General features: G+C 46.4%; 1 protein-coding gene across 1 annotated transcript in view; it reads left to right on the top strand.

Annotated features, from left to right (window-relative positions):
• The first annotated feature begins 1,630 nt into the window (after positions 1-1,630).
• The window catches only part of IDNK (IDNK gluconokinase), a 119,374-nt gene continuing 108,673 nt past the window's right edge, over positions 1,631-12,331 (top strand). Inside the window, exon 1 of the mRNA XM_077248985.1 lies at positions 1,631-1,724. Within this exon, the coding sequence (XP_077105100.1) occupies positions 1,687-1,724 (38 nt within the window). The 5' untranslated portion in view covers positions 1,631-1,686. The remainder of the gene's footprint in view (positions 1,725-12,331) is intronic.

Genomic DNA, 12,331 nt, shown 5'->3' with positions numbered 1-12,331 from the left:
GGATATGAGACATGGTTTACATACAGTAAACCATTTCATGTCCTTTATATTTTTACATATTCCTCACTATTAATGTTAGTGGTGCCTGTGTGCAGAATTTGGAAGCTCTAGCTGTTAAAATAAAGGGTTAAATCAAGGAAAAAACTGGTATGGTCTCCCGCGCAGTTTTCTCCGCCAGAGTGGGAAAGCCAGTGACTGAGGGCAGATATTAATAGCCTAGAGAGGGACCATGGTTATTGGCCCCTCAGGCTAAAAACATCTGACCCCAGCCACCCCAGAAAAGGCACATCTGTAATATGCGCCTATTCTGGCATGTAGCCACTCTCTTCCCACTCCCTAGTAGCAGTGGGATATGGGGTAATAAAGGGTTAATGTCACCTTGCTAATGTAGGTGTCACCTTGCTAATGTAAGGTGACATTAAGCCAGGTTAATAATGGAGAGATGTCAATAAGACACCTATCCATTATTAATCCAATAGTAATAAAGGGTTAAATAAACACACAAACATTATGAATAAAGTATTTTAATGAAATAAATACACATTTTAATATCTTTATTGTACTCTCAATCGAACTGACGGCCCTTGTCTTCCGAAAAAAAAGGAAAATAAAAAAGCAACAATATCCCATACCTGTCCGCCGTACAGTCATGTCCCACGATATAAATCCATCTGAAGGGGTTAAATAATTTTACAACCAGGAGCCTACTAATGCAGCTGCTGCTAGCTGTAAAAACTGGGGAATGAATGGAATGCAGCTTCGTAGACTTGTGGTGCTGCACCCCCTGGTGGCATAAACTTATATGAACTCTAGAGTGGGAATTTTTCTGAATATTTTCTCATGTCTCATATCCTGTCGGGTTTGAGAAGGAGATAGCAAAAGCCGGCAATTGAATTTCTGGCCTTTATGCTGTCTAGCTCTGTATTATATATATATATATATATATATATATATATATATATATATATATATATATATATATATATATATATATATTTATATTTATTTTAGCTATTCTATTCTAACCTGTCAGTGTGATTTTACTGTACACCGCACTGATTTACCGGCTTTTCTATAGAACACCGCTGCGTATTTCTCGCAAGTCACACGCATGGTCCGTGTGTACTCCCTATTTTTCTCGCCCCCATAGACTTTCATTGGCGGATTTTTTTGCGCAATATGCTGGCAAACGCAACATGCTGTGATTTTCTCAGCCCGTAAAATACAGCAGAGAAATATACGCCAGATAGGAGCTGCCCCATAGAGAAACATTGGTCCGTGTGCAATGCGTTGTTTTTGCGCCTCTCGCTCGTCCGTATTCCTCTCTAGTGTGACTCCGGCCTTACAGTGATCATTACATTCTGCAGAACATGAACTTGATTTTGTACATTGTGCATTCACTTCAATTTTTGCTGTAAAATGTTAACATTTCTCGGGTTCATAACTTGCATTTTCCATAACATTGAGCTCTAGATTTGTTCCATACATGTTTAATGCTTTATTCATTGACATATTGATTGCTTAATGAGAACAAATAGCAGTGCAGGAGGGGAATGACTAAGCGATGGTGACTGGATTACGTATTTTTTACTTCCCTGTCGTCTTGCCGTGCTCAGTATACAAGGCAAGGAGCTGAGGAAGGAATTACAGTATCTCTTCCTGGTGGCAACTCGATCCGAAGAAGTAATGATATTCGTGGTGATGGGAGTGAGCGGATCTGGGAAGTACGTACACTCTCGTTATATAGGCCAGCTGTTAATACTGATATTACTTCAGCAATGAAGAGGTTACACAGACATCTGACACTGCAAATCCTGCTTTGTTCTGATGACGAGGAGGACAAAGGCTGCTCCCATGTGTACTCTGGGAGGAGGCAATGCTCAAGTGTAGGGGAAGGTTCAGCTAGTGGCCTGGGAATAGGCTGGCTTATGCAGGGAGACAGTAAAACATGCTTTATGATTCACACACTGTGTTTATAATATTTGTATAATTTTTTATCAACCTAATCTTCCCCCTGTTTAATTTACTGTACATCTCCTTTAAAAAAAATTACGATATGGACATTATATTTGCAGCATGACTTTAAGGTTTACAACTGTATGACATATACAGTATCTAGATCATTGACAAATATGTTATTCGAAACTGTGGAAGAAAAACAAACATAGCCTAAAAGGTTACTTCAGGCCCAGTATACCTAAAGGCAAGAGTGCCCAACCTGAAGTATGTGAGATACATGTGGCCCTTGATGCCACTCTGTGTGGTTCCCTACCATCTGACCTGTGGCTCCTCATATGTAGTTTCCATTCAAAAGCATGGTCAAATAAGTACTAAGGGTGCAGACAATGTGTGTGTGTGTGTGTGTGTGTGTGTGTGTGTGTGTGTGTGTGTGTGTGTGTGTGTATACACAGTGCTCAAAAACAATAAAGGGAACACTTAAACAACAGAATATAACTCCAAGTAAATCAAACTTCTGTGAAATCAAACTGTCCTCTTAGTAAGCAACACTGATTGACAATCAATTTCACATGCTGTTGTGCAAGTGGAATAGACAACAGATGGAAATTATTGGCAATTACCAAGACACACTCAATAAAGGAGTGGTTCTGCAGATGGGGACCACAGACTACATCTCAGTATCAATGCTTTCTGGCTGATGTTTTGGTCACTTTTGAATGTTGGTTTTGCTTTCACACTCGTGGTAGCATGAGACAGACTCTACAACTCACACACAAGTGGCTCAGGTAGTGCAGCTCATCCAGGATGGCACACCAATGTGAGCTGTGGCAAGATTTGCTGTGTCTGTCAGCGTAGAGCCCAGAGGCTGGGGGCGCTACCAGGAGACAGGCCAGTACACCAGGAGATGTGGAGAGGGCCTTAAAAGGGCAACAACCCAGCAGCAGGACCGCTATCTCAGCCTTTGTGCAAGGAGGAACAGGAGGAGCACTGCCAGAGCCCTGCAAAATAACCTTCAGCAGGCCACAAATGTGCATGTGTCTGCACAATCGGTTAGAAACCGACTCCATGAGGATGGTCTGAGTGCCCATCCTAAACAGATGGGGGTTGTGCTCACAGCCCAACATTTTGCAGGACGCTTGGCATTTGCCACAGAACACCAGGATTGGTAAAATTCACAACTGGCGCCCTGTGCTCTTCACAGATGAAAGCAGGTTCACACTGAGCACATGTGACAGACGTGACAGAGTCTGGAGACGCCGTGGAGAGTGATCTGCTGCCTGCAACATCCTTCAGCATGACCAGTTTGGCAGTGGGTCAGTAATGGTGTGGGGTGGCATTTCTCGCCAGAGATAGCCTGACTGCCATTAGGTACCAAGATGAGATCCTCAGACCCCTTGTGAGACCATATGCTGGTGCAGTTGGTCCTGGGTTCCTCCTAATGCAGGACAATGCCAGACCTCATGTGGCTGGAGTGTGTCAGCAGTTCCTGCAAGATGAAGGCATTGAAGCTATGGACTGGCCTGCCCATTCACCAGACCTGAATCCGATTGAACACATCTGGGACATCATGTCTCACTCCATCCACCAACGTCACCTTGCACCACAGGCTGTGAGAGGAGATCCCTCAGGAGACCATGCGCCGCCTCATCAGGAGCAGCCCAGGCGTTGTAGGGAGGTCATACAGGCACGTGGATGCCACACACGCTACTGAGCATCATTTCCTTGTCTTGAGGCATTTCCGCTGAAGTTGGATCAGCCTGCAATTTGATTTTCCACTTTGATTTTGAGCATCATTCCAACTCCAGACCTCGATGGGATATTAATTGTGATTTACATTGAACATTTTTAGGTTTTACTGTTCTCAACACATTCCACTATATAATGAATAAAGATTTACAACTGGAATGTTTCATTCAGTGATATCTAGGATGTGGGATTTTAGTATTCCCTTTATTTTTTTGAGCAGTGTATATATACAGTGGGTACGGAAAGTATTCTTACCCCTTTAAATGTTTCACTTTGTTTCATTGCAGCCATTTGGTAAATTCAAAAAAGTTCATTTTTTTATCATTAATGTACATGCAGCGCCCCAGAGTCCTGGTCGTTGCAGTGCTGTGGCTTCGCCGCTAAGGGGAGCCATGGTACGTTCGATGGCACCGAAGGAGTTCCTCCAATCAGGTATCACAGACACCAATATGTTTCACAGCTGGGCCTCCGGGGGGAGCTAAGGGTGCTATTCATTAGGCCACTCCCCACCATAGTGGGTAAACTGGGGGTCAGGCAGGAAGTTAGAAGAGAACGCTGACGGGATTGAACGGAGCAACACCCTGTGGCAGGGGGTGTTGTGAAGGGAGAGACTGTAGGGTCTCTGCCAGGGGTGGGATCCTGGCAGAGGCTTGGCATTGAAAGAACGTAACGGGTCCGCGCAGGCTCCTGGAAGCGGCGGGACTCAAGAAAGGACTAGAAGCGAGATAGATTGTGCTGAGTGAGAAACGAGATCAAGCAGAAGGAGAATACCAGCAGGGGTTGTGCTGAAAGAGGCAGCACCCTGCTGAGGCGCAATACCGGTGGCCGGAACGCCGAGGGAGTGGATTAGAATACAGCTTCAAGCCATACTCCAAACAGCGGCAGGACAGTCGGTCTCAGGCGGGCTGTCTACCACATATCACCTATGAAGTCTTGGGGGGCAATTGCGGGAGAGGGGCGACTCTAGGGTCCCGGAAGAACTCCAGGCCTACCTGACAAACGGGTGCCATTCCAACCTGAATACAGGGAAGGGGTGGATTACAGAGGAACATCAAATCGAGTTGTGAGGGAACTTAAGAAACAGACACAACCGTTGTGGGGTTACTTTCCGTGAGCACAGCAGGGAAGGACTACAACACATAGCGCTAGAAGGAAGGCACAGATTTCCACCTGAGAGGAGAACTCTGGAGGTGCCATTGGACCGGCCGGACTTGCGTAGCCTGGTGAACCGTGTTCTGGACTGAGGACTCAGAGATCTCCAGTAAAGAGGTAAAGAGACTGCAACCTGGTGTCCTCGTTATTTACCGCGACTTACACCCCACAACTGTACCGCTCCATCGCTACAATTACTACCACCTATTACACCGGACGTCTCCCACTGACGGACAGGGCCACGGACCGGGTCTAGCCACCGTGACAACCCCGAGACTGAGAACTAGAGGCCCGGCTCCGGGTACCCCTCGGCCCTGCGGCGGTGTGGGGGCGCTCCATACACTCTGCACCCCATCTTGACTGAAAAAAACAGAAATGTAGTAATTTTTTTAAAATTTATTTAACAAAGAAAATCTGAAATATCACATGGTCATAAGTATTCAGACCCTTTGCTCAGTATTGAGTAGAAGCACCCTTTTTAGCTAGTACAGCCATGAGTCTTCTTGGGAATGATGCAACAAGTTTTTCACACCTGGATTTGGGGATCCTCTGCCATTCTTCCTTGCAGATCCTCTCCAGTTCCGTCAGGTTGGATGGTGAACGTTGGTCGACAGCCATTTTCAGGTCTCTCCAGAGATGCTCAATTTGGGTTAGGTCAGGGCTCTGGCTGGGCCAGTCAAGAATGGTCACAGAGTTGTTCTGAAGCTACTCCTTTGTTATTTTAGCTGTGTGCTTAGGGTCTTTGTCTTTTTGGAAGGTAAACCTCCAGTCAAGTTTGAGGTCCAGAGCACTCTGGCAGAGGTTTTCATCCTGGATATCTCTGTACTTGGCCGCATTCATGTTTCCTTCAATGACAACCGGTCTTCCTGTCCCTGCTGCTGAAAAACACCCCCATAGCATGATGCTGCCATGACCATGTTTCACTGTTAGGATTGTATTGGGCAGGTGATGAGCAGTGCCTGGTTTTCACTACACATATCGCTTAGAATTATCACCAAAAAGGTCAATCTTTGTCTCATCAGACCAGAGAATCTTATTTCTCATAGTCTGGGAGTCCCTTCATGTCCTTTTTTTAGCAAACTCTCTGCGAGCTTTCATATGTCTTGCACTAAGGATAGGCTTCCTTCAGGCCTCTCTGCCATAAAAGCCCAACTGGTGGAGGACTGCAGTGATAGTTGACTTTGTGAAACTTTCTCCCATCTCCCTACTGCATCTCTGGAGCTCAGCCACAGTGATCTTGGGGTTCTTCTTTACCTCTCTCACCTTCTCCCACGATTGCTCAGTTAGGCTGGACGGCCAGGTCTAGGAAGACTTCTGGTGGCCCCAAACGTCTTCCATTTAAGGATTATGGAGGCCACTGTGCTCTTAGGAACCTTGAGTACTGCAGAAATTCTTTTTGTAACCTTGACCAGATTTGTGCATTGCCACAATTCTGACTCTGAGTTCCTTGGCCAGTTTCTTTGACCTCATGATTCTCATTTGGTCTGACATGCAATGTGAGCTGTGAGGTCTTATACAAACAGGTGCCTGCCTTTCCAAATCAAGTCCTATCAGTTTAATTAAACACAGCTGGACTCCAATAAAGGAGTAGAACCATCTCAAGGAGGTTCACAAGGAAATTGACAGCATGTGACTTAAATATAAGTGTCTGAGCAAAGGGTCTGAATACTTATGACCATGTGGTATTTCAGTTTTTCTTTTTTAATACATTTGTAAAAATTTCTACATTTCAGTTTTTTGCAGTCAAGATGGGGTGCAGAGTGTACATTAATGAGAAAAAAATGAACTTTCTTGAATTTGCCAAATAGCTGCAATAAAACAAAGAGTGAAAAAGTTAAAGGGGTATGAATACTTTCCGTACCCACTGTATATATATATATATTATTTACATACAGCTCTGGCAAAAATTAGGAGACCACCACATCAAAACCCTGTCATAGGCAGCCCAATCTCCAGACCTGAACTCCATTGAAAACCTCAGGAATGTAATCAAGAGGATGATGGATAGTTACAAGCAGGGGTGAACCTAGCCTCTCTGCTGCCTGAGGCGAAAGGAAAAATGGCGCCCCCCCCTCCCCCCCACACACACACCCTCAGTCCCTACCTCACTGCCTGTGCACACACATCCCTCCACCGAACCCGGTAATTGCCGCTCACAGTAGCATACCAGCAGAGGTGTATCTAGGGTTTCTGGCACCAGAGGCAAGAATTCATTTTGGCCCCCCTCTCCCCCCCCCTCCACCAAGGACATATGCGATTTGCACACTCAGTCATGTGCCCACGAGCTCCTCTCCTTAATGCTCTCAATGTTCAGTGAAAAACTGAGAGAAGCGGGAAGAGAAGCTCGTTGTCACAGGACCATAAGTATGAAAGTCACATATGAGTGAAGTGTCCATGTGACGACTGCTGGAACCTGCAGAGCTGAATCCTGACATCGCAGCTTCTGAATTCTCACAACGCATGCACAGCACACTTTTAGGATTCTCCCTGGCCGGTGGACGGTCATGTCAGCACAAGCATGTGATTTGTATACTTCTGACCACATTCCGACTAGACGTGCCCGGCCTCGCTCAGTTCATTTTCATAGAGTGGGGCCACACATGTCTAGTCAGCATGTGACCGCATGTATGTAAATCGCCAGCACGAGAGAATCCTGACAGCGTGCAGTGCGCACTGTGAGAACTCAGAAGTCTGCAGTCACAAAGAATGACTGCAGACTCATCACAAACCTGGACATCCCCTTTAATGCTCCTAACATAAATAAAAACATGAGAGTTAGTATCACAAATAACATTTACATCCAGGTACCTTATAGATGACGTCGTCTCTGGAGTCGTTCTCCTTTTCTTCATCTTATCCAGACCCCATGATGCGTTTTCTCATCCACAGCCGTCTCTGCAGACTTCCATCTTCTTCGCTCTTTTGCGGAAAATCTCCACATGACGCCCTTAAAGATACAAGTGTCATTATAATGCTCCTGAATGAAAAATTGCCCCCCACTATATTGTCTGCACAAAATATGACCCCCACACTGTCCCTCTTATGGTACATACTCTTTACACTGACCTCTCCTTTCTATACACACTGTGTCCCCCCTATAGGGCCTAGTATTTATACTCCATATTTATACTCCATCCTCCCACCCTGTGTGTGTGGCTCCCCCATCCTCCCACCCTGTGTGCGTGGCTCCCCCATCCTCCCACCTTGCGTGCGTGGCTCCCCCATCCTCCCACCCTGCGTGCGTGGCTCCCCCATCCTCCCCTGCGTGCGTGGCTCCCCCATCCTTCTCCCCTGCGTGGGTGGCTCCCCCATCCTTCTCCCCTGCGTGCGTGGCTCCCCCATCCTTCTCCCCTGCGTTCAAGGCTCCCCCATTCTTCTCCCCTGCGTTCATGGCTCCCCATCCTTCTCCCCTGCGTTCATGGCTCCCCATCCTTCTCCCCTGCGTTCATGGCTCCCCATCCTTCTCCCCTGCGTTCATGGCTCCCCCATCCTTCTCCCCTGCATCCATGGCTCCCCCCATTCTTCTCCCCTGCGTTCATGGCTCCCCATCCTTCTCCCCTGCGTTCATGGCTCCCCATCCTTCTCCCCTGCGTTCATGGCTCCCCATCCTTCTCCCCTGCGTGCGTGGCTCCCCCATCCTTCTCCCCTGCGTGCGTGGCTCCCCCATACTTTTTCCCTGTCATACTCACCTCTCACCGGGCGGCGCAGAACTTCCCGGCATCTCTGCAGCGTCTTCCTTCCTGTCTTCAGCGGTCACATGGTAGCGCTCATTAAGGTGATGAATATGCGCATATTCATGACCTTAATGACGGTACCATGTGACCGCTGATGACAGGACGCACTGCCGGCGCTGAGACGAGACAGAGACACAGTTGCAGCCACCGCTGGAGGAAGGTGAGTATTACGTCTTCAGGGAGGGGGGCAGGAGGGAGGAAATTGGGCGGGGAGGGAGGAAGGGGGGCGGGGAGGGAGGAGGGGGGCGGGCACTTGACCCCGGAGTTTTAAAAAAAAACCTAGAAGCGCAAATCCAGTTACAGAATCTGCCGCCCCCTCTCTTCTGAAGCAAAGAGATCAAGTCACCTCATGGTAGCGGCGTCCCTGGTTACAAGCCATCAAACAAAGAAGAGCTGCTTAAATTTTTGCGCCTGAAGCAGTGTGAAAGACTGGTGGAAAGCATGCCAAGACGCATGAAAGCTATGATTAAAAATCATGGTTATTCCACAAAATATTGATATCTGAACTCTTCTTGTGTTTTAACAATGATTATGAACTTGTTTTCTTTGCATTATTTGAGGTCTGAAAGCACTGTTTTTTTTAATTTTGACCATTTCAAAAAATGCAAAATTTATTGCTTGGAAATTCGGAGACATGTTGTCAAAAGTTTATAGACTAAAAGAACAATTCACATTTTACTGAAAAATATACCTATAAAAGATACCTATAAAGAGAAAAATCAGAGAAGCTGAAAATTTTGCAGTGGTCTCTTAATTTTTCCCAGAGCTGTGTATATGTAGCTTTTCACATCTGTTAGAACCGAAACATTGCTGGGATGGGCTAATAAAAGTAGCTCCTGCTTTTTCACTGCAAATGGTGTGCTGCCTCCATTTTTTGGATTCCTGTAATTGAGGTTTGGTCTATGCCTGGGGAGCTCTGCACCCGATTTTTCTTCTTTTTACTTTCGTCTGTTTGTGCTGCCCTAACTCTTCTCTTTGTTTATATATATATATATATATATATATATATATATATATATATATATATATATATATATATATATATATATATAAATATATATATATATATATAAATATATATATATATATATATATATATATATATATATATATATATATATATATATATATATATATATAATAATAACAAAAAAGACAAAAAAGGAACAGCACAAATCCTTTACTTATCTTCGGGTACAGAGCCCACAGATAGCCCATCCACTGCTTGTCTCTAGTCCATGTACTTAAAAAAAACAGGCAGCACTCCACATTCCTTGTGATAATATGCAGGATTTATTCAGACCCATATGTCTGTGCGACGTTTCGGCTCTAAATGAGCCTTTCTCGAAACGTCGCACAGACATGTGGGTCTGAATAAATCCTGCATATTATCACAAGGAATATGGAGTGCTGCCTGTTTTTTTGAAGTATATATATATATATATATATATATTCTGTAATATAATGGTTGGAGCGTCACTCTGTCTGAAGCCCTTATAGACTGCGCAAGAGTTACACACACAGAGTTACACATCCGGGGATGAGGATTGTGGCCCAGGAGATTGCGGTGGAGATCGCAGTATGCGTAAGCTCTGAACGCATACCACGATCTCCGGCTCAACAACTTACCTATGAGTTATTGCCGCTCTGTCTCTTCGGGCTGGAGGCAAGGACATGAATCCTCCATCGGAAATGGCGCATGCATATAGCACACTTCAGGCGCCATTTTGTAAGTTAGGCATCCGGGCCAGTGAATGGGATGCAGGATGGGAGCAGCACATGACAGAATGGGGGAGCAGGATGGGAGCAGCACATGACAGAATGGGGGTGCAGAATGGGTGCAGCACATGACAGAATGGGGGCGCAGGATGGGAGCAGCACATTACAGGGTGGGGGCGCAGGATGGGAGTAGCACTTTACAGAATGGGGGTGCAGGATGGGAGCAGCACATGACAGAATGGGGGCGCAGGATGGGAGCAGCACATGACAGGATTGGGGCGCAGGATTTGGAGCACATGACAGGATGAGGGCACAGGAAGAGAGTAGCACATGGCAAGATGGAGGCGCACAAAACAGAATGACGGCGCAGGAAGGGGGCTGCACATGACAGGAAGGGGGCGCAGGATGGGAGCAGCATATAACAGGATGGGGGCACAAAATGGTAGCAGCACATGACAAGATTAGGGTGCAGGATGGAAGCAGAACATACCAGGATGGAGACCGTATACCAATATAAATGCTCACCACAGGGGCGTAGAACGGGTTCAATAGCTAGTCTATAATATAATGGTAGGAGCGTCACTCTGTCCGAAGCCTTTACAGACTGCGCAAGTGCGATGCGCCTGCAAAGTCTGGACCCCACAGAGTTACGCATCCGGGGATGAGGATTGTGGCCCAGGAGATCGCGGTAGAGATTACGGGATGCGTAAGCGCTGAACACATACCGCGATCTCCGGCACAACTACTTACCTATGAGGTATTGCCGCAGGGTCTCCTTGGGCCGGAGGCTGGGACATGAATCCTCCATTGGAAATGGCGCATGTCAGGTGCCATTTTGTAAGTTACACATCCGGGCCAGTGAATGGGACACAGGATGGGAGCAGCACATGACAGAATGGGGGTACAGGATGGGAGCACTACATGACAGAATTGGGGCGCAGGACTGGAGCACATGACAGGATTGGGGCGCAGGATGGGAGCACATGACAGGATGAGGGCACAGGAAGAGAGTAGCACATGACAAGATGGAGGTGCACAAAACAGGATGAGGGTGCAGGATAAGGGCTGCACATGACAGGAAGGGGGCGCAGGATGGGAGCAGCATATAACAGGATGGGGTACAAGATGGTAGCAGCACATGACAAGATTAGGGCGCAGGATGGAAGCAGCACATACCAGGATGGAGACCATATACCAATATAAATGCTTGCCGCCCTGGCATAGAACGGGTTCAATAGCTAGTATATATATATACACTGCTAAAGACTGCTGGCAACACTTAAACAACACAATTTAACTTCAAGTCAATCAATCTGTCCAGTTATGAAGCAACACCAACTGTGAATCAGTTTCTCCTGCTGTTGTGCCACTGGAACAGACAACAGGTAGAAATGATGGGCAATTAGCAAGACAACCCCTATAAAGAATTGGTTCTGCAGGTGGCGACCACAGACCATTTCTATGCTCTTTTTGGCATTTTGTCATTGCTCTCACCCATACAGTAGCATGAGGCGGTGTATATAACCCATAGACTTTGCTCAGGTAGTGTAGCTCCTTCAGGATGGCCCATCAATGCAAGCTGTGGCAAGAAGGATAGCTGTGTCTGTCAGCACAGTGTCCAGAGCATGGAGTAGATACCAGGAGAAAGGCCAGTACACCAGGAGATGTGATGGGGGCCGTAAGAGGGCCACAACCCAGCAGCAGGACAGCTAACTCTTCCTTTGTCCGAGGAGGAGAAGTTCCAGAGCCCTGCAAAATGACCTCCAGCAGGTTCCTAACATCCATGTGTCTGCTCAAACTGTCAGAAACAGACTCAATGAGGGTGATATAAGGGCCTGATGTCCACAACTGGGTATTAATTGTAATGTTGGTTACTAGAGGTTGCAATTCATTTCTATGGTGAGATCACTTTGATATTACTTAGGATGTGTTTGTGACATTGAAAGGGGTTGGATACAGTCCTACAAAACTTCAGAATGTTACTCATGTCTTTTCAGGGCAATTGGTGGCTTTAAGAAGCA

Source organism: Ranitomeya variabilis, chromosome 1 (genome assembly GCF_051348905.1).
Source record: "Ranitomeya variabilis isolate aRanVar5 chromosome 1, aRanVar5.hap1, whole genome shotgun sequence".
Lineage (NCBI taxonomy): Eukaryota > Metazoa > Chordata > Amphibia > Anura > Dendrobatidae > Ranitomeya > Ranitomeya variabilis.
The sequence above is the reverse complement of the archived record's forward strand: the minus strand, read 5'-3'. Positions and strand labels throughout refer to the sequence as shown.